Here is a 16,162-nt window from a genome sequence, read left to right on the forward strand (position 1 = left end):
GTGTAATAACATACATACGTTTAGGTTGCTCGGACTTCGGAGGTTGGGTGGGAACTTCCGTACCTGGAACTGCAAAAATATTTGTAAGTTTCTGAAAAATGATAATTCATTAGAAATTCTTGTCCTTGATTTGTGGATAGGGATGAGCTTCGTGTTCGAGTCAAACCCATGTTCGACTCGAACATCGTCTGTTCGCCCGTTCGCCGAATTGCAAACGATATGGGCCGTTCGCGCCAAATTCGTGTGGCGCGTCACGGCCCATAATTCACCGCGGCATCGCAGTGCATTGCTTTCTGATGATTGGCCAAGCATGCACTATGACCCGCATGTTTGGTTAATCACAGTGCCATCTGAACAGAGAGCCGTAATTGGCCAAAGCCAAGGAGGCTTTGGCCAATTATGGCTCAGGGGATTTAGTACACGCCCCACACTATATAAGGCCGCCTGCACGGCGGCCCTGTGTAGTGTGTGTTCCGGCGTTGAAAGAGATAGACAGAGAGACAGTGTCATTTGATTTGAGTTAGATAGATTAGGCAGAACAGTCAGTGAGTTAGCTGCACTTACTGTGTATTGTGTATATATATGCATCCCAGGTGTTGTATATATATATATATATATATATATATATATATACACTGTATTCAGTTTAGCTAGATCCGTTCCTGTTATCTTCTTACTGACAGGCAGGCTTGTCTTGTTACAGTATTTACAGCTACCTGAAGAAAATTGCTGGTGTTCTTTTGATCCTATTAGTACCACAGTCAGGCAGCTAGACTATTTACAGTTAGTGGGGTGCGTCCTGCTCAAAGTGTTCAGCAAAAACTACAAGTTAGTGTGGTACATCCACCACACAGTGTTCAGCTAAACCTACAAGTTAGTGGGGTGCGTCCTGCTCACAGTGTTCAGCTAAAACTACAAGTTAGTGTGGTGCGTCCACCTCACAGTGTTCAGCTAAATCTACAGGTTATTGCGGTGCGTCCTGCTCACAGTGTTCAGCTAAAACTACAAGTTAGTGTGGTGCGTCCACCTCACAGTGTTCAGCTAAAACTACAAGTTAGTGCTGTGCGTCCTGCTCACAGTGTTCAGCTAAAACTACAAGTTAGTGTGGTGCGTCCTGCTCACAGTGTTCAGCTAAACCTACAAGTTATTTTTTTGCGAGCTCTGCACAGTGTTCACCTAAAGCTACCTGTAGAAGGTTGGTGGTGTTTTCCTGATCCTATCACTACCGCAGGCAGCTAAAAAAGCTACAAGTTAATTTTTTGCGAGCTCTGCACAGTGTTCAGCTAAAGCTACCTATATAAGGTTGGTGGTGTTCTCATACTACAGGCAGGCAGTTGATTTTGCTAGTTGCAGTATCAGTACATATATATATATATATATATATATATATATATATATATATATATATATATCCCAGCTTAGTGCAGCTACAGGCCATTAGTATGTCTGGAAGGCCAGCCAAGAAGGAGAGACAGACAGTCACAAGCCAATAAGAGAGGGCAAGCAGGCTCTGTGTCTAGTGCTGGTCGTGGAGACGGTGCATCCTCATCAGCACGTGGCCATGGGACACGCTAGGCCTTTTTTTCGGCAGCTGGCCGTGTTGAGCCGCAACATGCGGAAGACTTGGTCGAGTGGATGACCAAGCCGTCCTCATCCTCCTCATCCTCTCTCACCCATGTCCAGGGTACATTGTCTGGCAAAGCAGCGGCCTCTTCCCTCGGCTCAATGTCATCAGTGACTCCTTCCTTAGCCCCACCATGTCCTCCTGAGGAGTCCCTCGAACTGTTTGACCACAGTGTTGGGTACATGCTCCAGGAGGATGCCCAGCGTTTGGAAGGCTCTGATGATGATACTGAGCTCAATGAAGGCAGTAACATGAGCACGGACAGAAGGGGTGCCCAAGAAGGACAGCAATCTGGCAGTCATGCTCCCCCTGCTGCAGCATACTGCAAGGTTTGCTCCAGTGATGAGGAGGGAGGGGATGATGAGGTCACTGACTTAACGTGGGTGCCTGATAGGAGAGAGGAAGAGGAGGAGGAGGCGGCACATCACCAACGAGGCAGGATGCCCTCCAGGGGCCAGCCTAAGGGCAGCACATTGACTGCATCACACCCCAAAGCTCCACATGTGCAGGGCGCTGCAGTCTCTGCGCATTATTCAAAAAGTTCTTTGGTGTGGGCCTTTTTTGAGACGAGTGCATCAGATCGCACCGCTGCTATTTGCAACATATGTCTCAAGCGTATCTCGCGTGGTCAAAACATCTCCCGCTTGGGTACCACATGCTTGACCAGACATATGTTGACCTGCCATGCAGTTCATTGGCAAGCGTATCTAAAAGACACACACCAAAGAACAAAGAGGACCTCTACTTGCTCCTCATCAGCTGAGATCTCCAACCCCACTATACCTTCAGTCCTCTCTGAGACCTGCACTGAGAGGAATGAAGGTGTAGAATTAGGTGTGTCACAGCCAAGTACTTGTGGGCAATCTGCTTTTGGTACACCGACGTCAGATTGTACCAGGAGAATTTCCCTGCCCCAGCTGCTGCACCGCCGAAAGAAGTTTGCTCCCAGCCATCCACATGCGCAGCGGTTGAATGCTAGCTTGGCAAAATTGCTAGCACTTCAACTGATGTATTTTCAGTTGGTAGAATCTGCCCCCTTCCGTGAGTTTGTGGAATGTGCGGTTCCTCAGTGGCAGGTACCCAAACGCCACTTTTTCTCACGGAAGGCGATTCCGGCTCTCTACCGGCATGTGGAAGGCAATGTCCATGCCTCGCTGGACAGGGAGGTCAGCGGTAAGGTGCATATTACCGCTGACTCATGGTCCAGCAGGCATGGACAGGGACATTACCTAAGTTTCACGGAGCATTGGGTGACTCTGCTGGCAGCTGGGAAGGATGCAGGACAAGGTGCAGTAGTGTTGGAGGTTGTTCCACCACCACACCTCCAAAATGCTAATGATTGTGACACACCTCTCTCCTCCACCCCCTCCTCTTCTTCTTCCTCCATGGCCTCTTCCTGTGCTTTGTCCTCGGAACCAGCTGTGCTCCATAGCCGTTCAAGGGGCTACGCAAGTATGCAGGCAAAAAGATGCCATGCGGTGCTTGAGCTGGTGTGCTTGGGGGACAGGAGTCACACTGGGGCAGAGGTTCTGTCAGCTCTGCAGGGGCAGGTTCAGAGGTGGTTGACACTACGCCAACTTAAGGCAGGAATGGTGGTTTGCGACAATGGCACCAACCTCCTCTCTGCCCTTCGACAGGGACAAATGACCCATGTGCCCTGTTTGGCTCACGTCCTTAACTTGGTGGTGCAGCGGTTCTTGGGCAGGTACCTGGGCTTACAGGATGTTCTGAGGCAGGCCAGGAAATCTGTGTGCATTTCCGCCGGTCATATAATGCCAGTGCTCGGCTGACGGACCTCCAAAGGGAGTTTAACCTGTCCAAGAACCGCCTAATCTGTGACATGCCCACCAGGTGGAACTCAACGTTGGCCATGCTGCAGCGGCTGCACACGCAGCAGAGGGCCATCAATGAGTACCTGTGCAACTATGGCACCAGGAGAGGGTCAGGGGAGCTTGGTTTTTTTTCCCCACGCCAGTGGACCATGATCAGGGATCACTGTCCTGTCACCATTTGAGGAGGCCACAAGGATGGTGAGCAGTGACAGTGCATGCATCAGTGACACTGTCCCTCTTGTCCACCTGTTGGAGCACACACTGTGTGGAATAATGGACAGGGCACTTGAGGCAGAACAGAGGCAGGAAGAGGAGGACTTCCTTAGCTCTCAAGGCCCCCTTTATCCAGACAGTGTTCCTGCGTGCCCGCCGATCACACAGGAAGAGGAGGAGGAGGAGGAGGAGGAGGAAGATTGTGTCAGTATGGAGGTGGAGCCTGGCACTCAGCATCAGCAGCAGTCTTTAAGGGATCAGTCCCAAGAAACACATGGACTTGTACGTGGCTGGGAGGAGGTGGTTGCGGACCATGTCATCCTTAGTGACCCAGAGGACTCCGGAACGAATGCCTCAGCAAACCTACGCTGCATGGCCTCCCTGATCCTGCAAAGCCTGCGTAAGGATCCTCGTATTCGTGGTATCAAGGAGAAGGACCAATACTGGCTGGCAACCCTCCTTGATCCACGTTACAAGGGTAAGGTTGCGGACCTTATCTTGCCATCGCAGAGGGAGCAGAGGATGAAACATCTTCGGGAGGCCTTGCAGAAAGGTCTGTGCAACGCGTTCCCAGAGACTGGGAGGTTACAAACTCCTGTTTCTGGACAACGTGTTGCTGAGGCTTCGGTCAGTCAAAGAAGGAGCGGTGGAGAAGGTGGCCGTCAGACAATTTTTTGGTCCGCTGCCCCAAGGTATGATCAGTTCCAGCAACCATCGCCAGCGTCTTTTTTACATGGTGCAGGAATACCTAGGGGCAAGATCTGACTTGGACACCTTTCCCACCGAAAATCCTCTGGGTTACTGGGTCTTGAGGATGGATCACTGGCCAGAGCTTGCACAGTATGCAATTGAGCTACTGGCCTGTCCTGCATCCAGCGTTCTTTCGGAACGCACATTCAGTGCTGCTGGAGGCTTTGTAACCGATCACAGGGTGCGTCTGTCCACCGACTCGGTCGATCGACTGACCTTCATAAAAATGAATCAGTCTTGGATCACCACCAGCTACCAAGAACCTGATGCTGACGTAACCAAATAATTTTTTTTGAAATCTCAGATCCCTTCAAAGACTGCCTATACTGATGCTGAGTGATTTTCCCTGAGAAATTATCCTCTTCTTCCTCAATCATCACGCTGATAGCTTGTAAGAACATTTTTGGTTCTGGGCGCCTTCACCAGTGCCTAAGGCACAATTTTTCAGCCCCTGTTTAACAGGGGCGTGTAATTACAATTTTTGATGCAATACTTTGCAGCAGGGCTCATTTCTGCGTTACAACTAGAGTGTCTGTGAGGGGTTGCAGTGTTGTGGCACCAGCACCAGTGCCTAAGGCCCAATTTTTCAGCCCTTGTTTAACAGGGGCGTGTAATTACAATTTTTGATGCAATACTTTGCAGCAGGGCTCAATCCTGCGTTCCAACTAGAGTGTCTGTGAGGGGTTGCAGTGTTGTGGCACCAGCACCAGTGCCTAAGGCCTAATTTTTCAGCCCCTGTTCAACAGGGGCATGTAATTACAATTCTTGATCTAATATTTCACAGCAGGGCCCATTTCTGCACCCACCAAGAGCGAGTGAGGACTTACAGTGTTGTGGCACCAGCACCAGCACCACCACCACCAAAGGCCCAATTTTTCTGCCCTTGTCCAACAAGGGCATGTAATTACAATTCTTGTTCTAATATTTCACAGCAGGGCCCATTTTTGCACCCACCAAGAGCGAGTGAGGACTTACAGTGTTGTGGCACCAGCACCACCACCACCACCACCACCACCAAAGGCCCAATTTTTCTGCCCCTGTTCCACAGGGGCAATTAATTACAATTCTTGATCTAATATTTCACAGCAGGGCCCTGTGAGGGCTTACAGTGTTGTGGCCACAACAACACCTAAGGCCCAAATTTCTGCTGAGTATATAGGGCAGGCCCCTACTTTCAAACATCCAACTTACAAACGACTCCTACTTGCAAACGGAAGGAGACAACAGGAAGTGAGATGAAATCTACCCCTAGGAAGGGAAATTCTCTCCTGTAAGAGTTAATATTGGAAAAACGTGTCTCCTCTCCACTGATGCTTTATCACCAATCCTTGTTTCACAAAAAACCCCAAATTTTCAAAAAACATTTGTCATTGGGACAGAAAGTGAGGTGAAATCTTCTGAAGAGGAGCACAGACAGCAAAACAAATGTTACAGGGGTAATTACCCTTCCCTATGTTTTCCAAAAAGCTTAAAAATAGATTCTTTGGCTGGAGCTACACTTTAAAAATGTACCAGTCCAAAATTACAAACAGATTCTACCTAACAACAAACCTACAGTCCCTGTCTTGTTTGCACCGCCTGTATACTGCTGTTCAGAATATATAGGGCATGGGGGCCCCACGCCTTTCCTTTTTTTAATTTGGGTGCGGGGTTCCCCTAATATCCAAACAAGACTCAAAGGGCCTGGTAATGGACTTGGGGGTACCCATGCCGTTTGTCTCACTGATTTTCATCCATATTGCCAGGACCCAACATTACATTAAAGCTGCAAGCAGTTTTAAATGAGATTTTTTCCTTTAAAAATGACATTTTGTGCAGGGACTGTTCTAAACACGGGAAACACGCACCACTTTACAGGCATACTATAGACACACCCCAGGTTTTTTTTTTTACTTTAAGCATCATTAAAATCACTGCTCCCGAAAAAACGGACATTTTTAAAAGTTTTTCTTGCATTGATACATGTCCCCTGGGGTAGGACCCGGGTCCCCAAACCCTTTTTAGGACAATAGGACAATACCATGCAAATTAGCCTTTAAAATGAGCACTTTTGATTTCTAACGTTCGAGTCCCATAGACGTCAATGGGGTTCTAACGTTTGTGCGAATTTTCGGTCCGTTCGCAGGTTCTGGTGCGAACCGGGGGGTGTTCGGCTCATCCCTATTTGTGGATATTTACCGCTTTCTGGCTCATCAGATGGCAGAGCAAAGACCTGAACCTCACAGAGGGTGAGGTACTCTCTACGACGTGGAATGAAAACAGACACGTAGCGCCCCTCCATGCCACGGCAGTTGATGGCGAGAGTTCCTCCTTGGTCCACGCTGGTAAGGATAGCACACCTGGAACATAGAGGAAGAGCAATCATCAATCATTTATTGTATTTTATACAGTACATTTCATTTCTACATTAAATTACTATTACCCTATTGCATATACAGTATACTTGCTAGTTCTAAAAAAAACCAATTACCGGTAATACAAATAGCTCACAACATTTCAAAATGCCTTCCAAAAACATTTTCCTGCCTGCTACCTTACAACTCTCAGGAGACCACAAAACTCAACATTGATACAGACAGTAGTACGTGTAGTTCACCATAATTACACCCGGCTGTATCCTCACCTCGCATTTTTTCTTACGTCATCTTTAGAGAATCCTATGCGAATTTCGACTCCGTTGAGTCTGTAGCCGCAACATTCTTTTCGATTGGTGATGGCGATGGAGAAGATCCTCATCCTGGAGTTCAGATCCAGATTCCACCAAGGCTCAAGGTCATACTGTGTGTGACTGCAGTGCGGGTGATTATTTACCAGTGAACCGTCATTGGCCCCTTTGGCTTGGACCTCATGATCGCTGGATTGGGTGGCTGTTCCTTTTGGGGCCACATTGGGAGCTGGAAAATGTATCACAAGCAATCTCAGAGGTCTTTGATTCTTACAACAGAGTCACAGGTAACACATAAAGAGTAACATCTTCCCGCTTTGCATTTTTTCATTTTTTTATAACCCCCCCACCTGTTATGTAGCATGATCCTCGATTCACATAGTCATCTACCCAGCAGATCCAGTGTTGTCACATTGTGATCTGCTGCTCAGATGTCACAGCCCGGGTCCTGTGCTGCTATTCAGTCCCATGTGTGATATGATTTTGCTGTGGCAGGTTCTCTTTAATGAGACATCGGGTGGGGTTTTTAGACCCCTGATGTCTTACCTGCCCTCTATTGAAGCTGTTGGAGTATAGATCACAGCCAGACAAACTGACAGCAAAAACCAGAAGTGACATTTTACAGAGTTCTTAAAGCGGAGCTCCACCCAAAAGGGGAAGCTCCACTTGTCTGCCTCCACCCGCCCTCCGCTCCCACATTTGACACCTTTTGGGGGTAAGGGGGGAGTGGGTACCTGGTTTTGACCATGCCGAACTGAGCCAGAAGTTCAGCCCCCCTCCTTCCCCCATACCCTTCTGGGACACTTCACAGGTCCCAGAAGACTGCGGCCCATTCTCAAAGTGCAGCGTGCATGCGCAGTAGAAGACCGGCTGTGAAGCTGCAAGGTTTCATTGCCAGTTTCCCTTAGTAAAAATGGCGGTGCCAGCTCCCTATAGCTGATTGAATTATCAGCTCAGGTGAGGACACTGCTGGATGTCTGAGAGGTAAGTGCCCTAATATTAAAAGTCCTTACATTTTTTTTCTGAAGGAGCCTGGAGCTCCGCTTTGAAAGGTAGAGGAGATCAGCAAACAAACATTCACTGGTCATCCTCCCCTCTACCTGGCAGCACCCCTGAATCTTAGTTCTGGATCTGCCAATGGGAGTGCAAAGCTAAGAAAACATGGCAGGGGTGTATGCGGGAGAGGCGCTTAATGTTACAGGGGTGCATGGAAGCAATTGGGTGGCCTGACAGCCACCCAATCACTTCATCTGTTGGCCAACAGTAATATACCATACATCAGTGACAAAAAAGGGTTAGGAGTCAAGCAAAATCTCTGCTGCTCTGTAAAAATGACATGGACACACTTTAATAATTACAGTATAATATGACATACTATCCTCACACATAATCTTTAACATTGAGCTTTTTTTTAGCAAATTAGCATGATGCCAATCTAACACGGGCATTCAGTCACATGACATCTCAGAGCTGCCAAGGAACATTGCTGGAAGATTTCCCTCTGGCAGACATTGTGATTCAAGGTCTGAAGTGGGAGCAGGTGGCTATACAATGCCAAGCATGTGCCTATGACTGTGGGCTCCTTTAATGGAAATCCAGACCGGGTTAAAGGTATTGCCAAAAGGAATGTTTATTTCAGCACTATGGGAAGAATGAATGAATGAATGAATGAATGAATGAGTAAATTGTATAGCGCTACATATGCAAACTAAATCGCCTCAGGGCGCTTTGCCACCAGTGTCCATCTGGGTCTTCAGAAGAGATGGGTCTTGGGCTTCTTCCTGAAGCGGATGTCCGCGGGTAGAGCGTTCCATAGCTCTACCCGCGGACATGGGCTCCAACAAAGGATGCACTGATCTGAACTTATGAACTGATCTCTGTACACCACCATGATGCAACGCTCAACTTCTATACACACTTACCTCCATGGTGTTGACTCTGCCACATCTGACTTATAGTCCAACTTTCATCAACTAGAACAATTGAAGAACAAAGTTTACATTTTCCATTGGATTCCACCAGATTCTACATCAGAGAGAAATGTATACTAAATGCTGAAATGCCGATCTATCACACATGAAGAGATAAGGAGCAATTCCAAACTGGAACCTGACTTGTAAACCTCAAATTAACCAAGACCAGACATTCAACGTCTGTGGGCAGCCGGTAGGTAGATTTTGAATATGGCTATGCTTCCCCCCAGCCTCCGCCACTCTCATATGCACTACAGAGCAGAGAGCAGGAGACAGCATGGTGCTGGGTGGAGGGTGGGTATGGGAGCTGCCTTTTGACTTAACCATCAGGTGATTGGTTGCTAGGACACCGGATGGTCCTAGCAACCAATCACCAGCTTGTTATTAAAAGTTAACTCCGGCAGTTATCAGTCCTGCCCTCCATGCAGCACTATGCTATCTCCCGCTCTGCGCTTTGCTTTACATATGCTGTCAGGTAGGAGAGTGCTACCTACACAGTGCTGTGTGTGTGTGTGTAGGGGGGGATGATGTGAAAGGAACAGAGGGCACCACAGTGGGGACTGTGATGTGAAAGAAACAGAGAACACTGCTTTGGGGGATGGGGAGGCAGAGGGCACTGCTTTCAGGGGTCAAAAGACATGTTGTGGGGGGAAGAGGACACTGCTATGAGGAGCAGAGGACACTACAGTGTGGGGGGGGGGGGTGATATGAAAGGGAGAGGGTGCAGAGGACACTGTTTTTGGGGTGTACAGAAGACTACTGGGGGGCAAAAGACACTACAGTGGGGAGGGTTAAGTGAATGGGACAGAGGACACTTCTTTTGGGGTAGTACAGTACTCTACTGTGGGGGGAGGGAGGCAGAAGGCACTGCTATGGCTAGGGTGTTGAGGACACTATTGTGGGGGGGAGCATATGATATTGTTATGGGGGGCAGAGGACACACTGGAAGGGTGATGTGAGGGAGGCAGAAGACACTGCAATGGGGGGGGGGGGTGCAGATGACACTACTGTGGAGGGGGATGTGAAGGGGGTAGAGGATACTACTGTGGGGAGGGGGGAGTGATGTGACGTTCCTCCCCCAGGATTTTGTTTTCTCCATGTTATGCATGCAGATCTCAACTTTTGAAAGGTTGCCTACCCCTGTTCTAAACTGTAACCTAACCCGAAAACCTTGAAGGAATTTAGACCAGACCCTTAACTTCAACATTTACTAGCAAGCCTGATGCTCCAAACTGTAACCTAACTGGTTTTAATCTCATATTAACCTATACCAGACCTTTGACCTCAACTGTACTGGTACCAGTAGAGCTCTAAACTGTAACCTAATATTTAAACTTCAATTGAACTTAGACCAGACCCTTAACTTCAACCTGACCAGTGACTCTAACACTGTAAACTGGAACCTAACTTCTAAATCTCAAAATAGCCTAGACCAGATACTTAAACCCAACCAGCCATTCTGGTGACCCTAGTGCTCTAAACTGGAACATAATATATATATATATGTAAACAGTAAAAAAGCGAGGACAGACTATATTGGCCCCATAAAGAATGAGGAAGGACATCTGGTTACAAAGGATGGGGGGATGGCGAAGGTATTGAATTTATTCTTCTACTCAGTATTCACAAGGGAATCGGGGGGCTTCAGTAACCAAAACTGCAGTGTTCATCCTCATGACACAACACAGGAAGCACCTCCATGGTTAACAGGGGACAGAATTAAAATTAAACTTGGGAAACTTAACATTAATAAATCACCACAAGGGTACTTAGGGAACTTAGTCAAGTAATTGCAAGACAATTGTTCCTAATTTTTACTGATGGTCTACTGACTGGAATGGTACCAGTTGATTGGAGAAAAGCCAATGTAGCACCAATGTTTAAAAAGGGCCCAAAATACCTCCCTGGGAATTACAGACCAGTTAGCCTAACATCAATAGTATGTAAACCCTTTGAGGGGATGATAAGGGACTATATACAAGATTTTAGTAATGAGAACGGTATCATTAGCAGTAATCAGCATGGATTCATAAAGAATCATTCTTGCCAAACCAATCTATTAACCTTCTATGAGGAGGTGAGTTGCCATCTAGATAAAGGAAGGCCCGTAGACATGGTGTATCTTTATTTTGCAAAAGCATTTGACACAGTTCTCCATAAACATTTACTGTACAAAATAAGGTCCGTTGGCATTGACCATGGGGTGAGTACATGGATTGAAAACTGGCTACAAGGGCGAGTTCAGAGGGTGGTGATAAATGGGGAGTACCCGGAATGGTCAGGGGTGGGTAGTGGGGTCCCCCAGGGTTCTGTGCTGGGACCAATCCTATTTAATTTGTTCATAAACAACCTGGAGGATGGGATAAACATCATGGTGATCAAAGGAAGTTTGCTTGAAAGCTAACTTTCTGCCAGAAGATGTCAATGTGTCCTTCTCTATTCCCACAGATGAGAGATATTGATACTTTGTAAATGTTACAATGTTTAAAAAAATACAAAATAAACAAATAGTTTCCTCAGCATTCCAAGTTTTCTTTAGATTTTCAACTAGGCAGGTGGATTTAGATTAACCTTGATTAAACCGTTTAAGTTATTTGTTTTTTTTTTGTTTTTTTTGTTAAACGGCTTAATCAAGGTTAATCTAAATCCACCTGCCTAGTTGAAAACCTAAAGAAAACTGGGAATTCCGAGGAAACTATTTGTTCATTTTGTATTTTTTTTTCCCGGTTGATAGAATGGTGATCCCAAATGCTTTTTTTTTTAAATCTTTAATGTGTATAGTAGATTAATATTTTAGGTTCTAACCATAATGCATATTATAGTTGAAAAATATTTTAGTATTTTAATATTTAATATTTTAGCTACTAGATTAAATGTCTGTTTATTAGCAATTTTATTGTTTAATTCATTTATATTCATTTTTTTAATAACTAACAATAATGCATTTTCTCCTATTTTAATACATTTGTCAGCTTATAATAAAATAAGACATTATATAAATAGTTTACTAATCTACAGAATATCACCAAGAACTAAATACAATTTTGTGTTGAGAAGTATTCGGAAATCTCTCCTTACCTGACTGATTTTTGGGCCGTCCAAACACCTGGACTTCACACAAGGTCAGAGATACGTTCTTCCCCCGTATTGCAATGGTGACAAACTGGCCCTCCATTCCATGGCAGGTAAAGGAGTAGGTTTCTCCGAGACCGATTGAGGACACAGTACCACAGCTGAAAGAAATATCAGGTTTATCTATAGCCAAAACCTTCTATTTTTTTGGAAAGAGTAAGGAAGGATTAGAACCCCCTTCTGGTTTATATTGATGTGTCTCCCTGTTGGGTAGAATCACTCTCCCTCCCCAACGAGACACAAAAAATAAACCCCTTCCCTGCTCTGTTCAGAGCGGATATATAACCTTTCCTTTCTCTTGATGTCCCCTGAGACCATGAACGGAGCCTGAGGGGTCGCATAGGTCACAATAACGACCCCACTCATGCTCCAGGGGGCCTGTGCAGCCACTTTGTTACAATAAGTTTTACACCGGGGGGGGGGGGTCTGCAACCTGTCGATTGTGATCTACCTTCCTTGACAACCCCCAGAATCTGGACAGCAACAGTGGCGGCATTTACAGGAACTGATCCCCTTTCCTCCTGCAGCAGCTGAAAGCCAGCTTCTCCACCTCTCCTTCCCGCTGGTATTCAGCTGACGCAGGAGGAAAAAGGGATCGGTTCCAGTAAATGACACCCCCACCATACTCCTGTCCTTTTGCTGTCTGGCCCCCCTATATGCTCCCCTGGTCTCCCCCACCCCCAACACAGAGCCTCTCCACAGCGCTCCTGTCTTCCTCTCCTGCTGGCTGATGCGGCAGATGTATCCGAATAAACACAGTGAGTGATCGGTACTGATAACTCACTGTGTTTATTTATAACTGAAGCATAGTAAACTTGCTTCAGTTTGTGAATGAGCAGGAAGCTCTATACAGACACAGAGCTATTCCTGTTCATTCATTCTGTGCAGCTAAAGCTGTAGACCGTGTCCTCAATCTCCCTTCTTTGTCTCAACTGTATTTCACCTAAGGGATCTCTGAGTTTCTGGGATCTCTGAGTTTCCGGTTTTATCTCCACATGGTGATGGGGCAAGCCATTTTCCCCAGCGGCACACTCTTTGCTCAGCACATCGCCCAGCCCAGTACAGCCCCTCCCTCCCTGTGGCAGAATCTAAAAGTCAGATGGACTCTGAGCTTTCTCTTTTGTACACATGCACCTTCATTTTAGGAGGGAAGTTTCAGGAAAAAAACATATTTTTTAAATAAACAACTTTGAAGCAAATTAAGGGTCAGTGCCCATAAATGCAACCTGATTAGTGCCCATCTGCAGCCTCCCCATCTCCTATCAATGCAGCCTGATTAATGTCCATCTGCAGCCTGATCAATGTGTATCTGCAGCCTGATCAATGTCTATCTGCAGCCTGATCAATGCCCATTTGCACCCTGATCAATGCCCATCTGCACCCTGATCAATGCCCATCTGCACCCTGATCAATTTCCATCTGCAACCTGATCAATGTCCATCTGCAGCCTGATCAGTGTCCATCTTCAGCCTGATCAATGCCCATCTGCACCCTGATCAATTTCCATCTGCAACCTGATCAATGTCCATCTGCAGCCTGATCAGTGTCCATCTTCAGCCTGATCAATGCCCATCTGCAGCCTGATCAATGCCCATCTGCACCCTGATCAATGTCCATCTGCAGCTTGATCAATGTCCATCCGCAGCCTGATCAATGTCCATCCGCAGCCTCAATGCAGCCTGATCAATGTCCATTTGCAGCCCATCTCCCATTAATGCAGCCTGACTATTGCGGTTTTTCAACCTCAATGCCAATCTGCAGCCTCACCATCTCTCATCAAAGCAGCCTGAACCGTGCAGGAAATCACCAAGCCGTCATCTCCTGTTTACTCGGCTCTCACACACACACACAGTCCCGCCTCCGCCACCGGCATTGGACCAGTTCCTTTGATAGACAGAACACTGGTCCAATGCCAGTGGCGGAGGCGGGACTGTGTGTGTAATGTGAGAGCCGTGTGAGAGCTGAGTGAGAGCCCTGTGAGAGCCGCATGAGGGCTGAGTGAGAGCCGCGTGAGAGCCGAGTGAGAGCCGTTTGAGAGCCAAGTGAGAGCCGTGTGAGAGCCGTGTGAGAGCCGAGTGAGAGCCGTGTGAGAGCCGTGTGAGAGCCGAGTGAGGGCCGAGTGAGGGCCGAGTGAGGGCCGTGTGAGAGCCAAGAGAGAGCCCAGTAAGGGCCAAGTGAGAGCCGTGTGAGAGCCGTGTGAGAGCCGTGTGAGAGCCAAGTGAGAGCCGAGTGAGAGCCGAGTGAGGGCCGAGTGAGAGCCGTGTGAGAGCCGTGTGAGACCTAAGTGAGAGCCGCGTGAGAGCCGAGTGAGAGCCGAGTGAGAGAGTAAGCAGGAGGTGACAGCTCAGTGAATTCTGCCTGCGCTCGTCCCCCTCCTTTCCATTCGAGGTACACTAACAGCGTATAACACACACCTGCGATTTGCCCCCTATTTTCAGGGGAAAAAGTGCGTGTTATACGCCGATAAATATTTTTGTTTAGCGCAACACTTTTGCTAAACATTCATTATTTATGTGATCATATCTCACGTCAGTGGTACTGCTATACACAAGTTTAATATTTACACAAGCGCAGTTTACTTTCGCTTTCACATTTTAGGTCATATAAATGATTAATTTACAAGATATAAAATATCAGTACAAAATACATTCAAACAAAATATAGTGTAGCGCAACCAAAAAAACAATAATCAATAATCTATAAATCAAGTCCACATAGTATCAAAATTCCTCCATTGTGCAACTTTCAGTGACAGTTCATTAATATCCAGTGACTTCAGTGACTACCACCTCTAGCTGGAATGCCTGCTCACCTCCGAAAGTTGACCCCACTGCAGAGTCACTCACGCCTGGTATACCTCGGGGCGAAACAATTCCTCCTCCTGGTGTTCCTGGACAAGTCAGACCTCCTCCCGGGTTCTCACTATGTAGACCCCAATGCAGAATCACTCACACCTGATAAAATATCTTTCAGGATACCTCTCCTCATCCCAATGTACCTAGACAGCTCAGACCTCCTCCTGGGATCTCATTCAGTCATGTGTGGCCATAAAAAGACAAAGACAAACCATAGTGCTCACTGCTAGTACCATTTATTTAAAACTTAATGTAGGAATTAAAAATACTCACATAAAAATGTGAAAAACATACATATCATCAATTATGAAGTAAGCTGAGAAAAGATGTCCTGAATGGCGGCACCTCACACCTGCAGCCTTTGTCTTTATATGGTTACACATGACTGAATGAGATTCCAGGAGGAGGTCTGAGCTGTCTAGGTACATTGGGATGAGGAGTTGTGTTCCCGAGATATCCTGAGAGATATTACACTAGGCGTGTGTGACTCTGCAGTGGGGTCTACATAGTAAGAACCTTTGAGGAGGTCTGACTTGTCCAGGAACATCAGGAAGAGGAGTTGTTTTCCCCAAGGTGTCCTGAGAGATATTATTCCAGGTGTGTGTGACTCTGCAGTGGGGCAGCGGTGTCAGCAAGAGGGGGGTGACCATGGCTGAAGCCCCAAGTGGGTCGCCAAAAAGCCCTGGGTCTCGAGTGAGCAAGGTTCTATTAATACCCCCAAGCACCGACGGGTGGGGACCGATCTGATGCTGAGCACCGCCGAGTGACGTTGATTGTGGCCGAGTCACATAGCAGGTCCCACCTTCTGGAGCCTGCAGCGCCTATGATGGACACAGCACTGGTCCAATGGTGGGACCGCGGGATGTGTGATGTCCATCATAGGCGCTGCAGGCTCCAGAAGGCAGGAATTACAAACCAGCCGCCGCACCACTGTGAGATCCCTGCTTGGTGCTCAGCTCTCCTCTCCCTGCCTGCTGTGATGATGGGCGCGCACTGCACACCATGGCTGAACTGCTGCTGCAGGACACATGAAGTCTCCTTGTCAGGTAGGTCAGTGTGTGTCACTACCCTCAGTGTATGTAGGTCAGTATATGTATGTTAGTGTAGGTCAGGTTGGT

At 47.1% G+C, this 16,162-nt stretch overlaps 1 protein-coding gene across 2 annotated transcripts in view; it reads right to left on the bottom strand.

Moving 5' to 3' along the window:
* LOC141102647 (uncharacterized) overlaps positions 1-16,162 on the bottom strand; it is a 101,424-nt gene that overhangs the window by 53,874 nt on the left and 31,388 nt on the right. For both annotated transcript variants that reach the window (XM_073591555.1, XM_073591554.1), the window contains exons 9-13: positions 12,136-12,290; positions 9,007-9,057; positions 7,043-7,313; positions 6,598-6,758; positions 19-69 (exon numbers count right to left, since the gene is read on the bottom strand). In XM_073591555.1, coding sequence (XP_073447656.1) covers positions 19-69; positions 6,598-6,758; positions 7,043-7,313; positions 9,007-9,057; positions 12,136-12,290 — 689 coding nt within the window. The remainder of the gene's footprint in view (positions 1-18; positions 70-6,597; positions 6,759-7,042; positions 7,314-9,006; positions 9,058-12,135; positions 12,291-16,162) is intronic.

Source organism: Aquarana catesbeiana, linkage group LG07 (genome assembly GCF_042186555.1).
Source record: "Aquarana catesbeiana isolate 2022-GZ linkage group LG07, ASM4218655v1, whole genome shotgun sequence".
Lineage (NCBI taxonomy): Eukaryota > Metazoa > Chordata > Amphibia > Anura > Ranidae > Aquarana > Aquarana catesbeiana.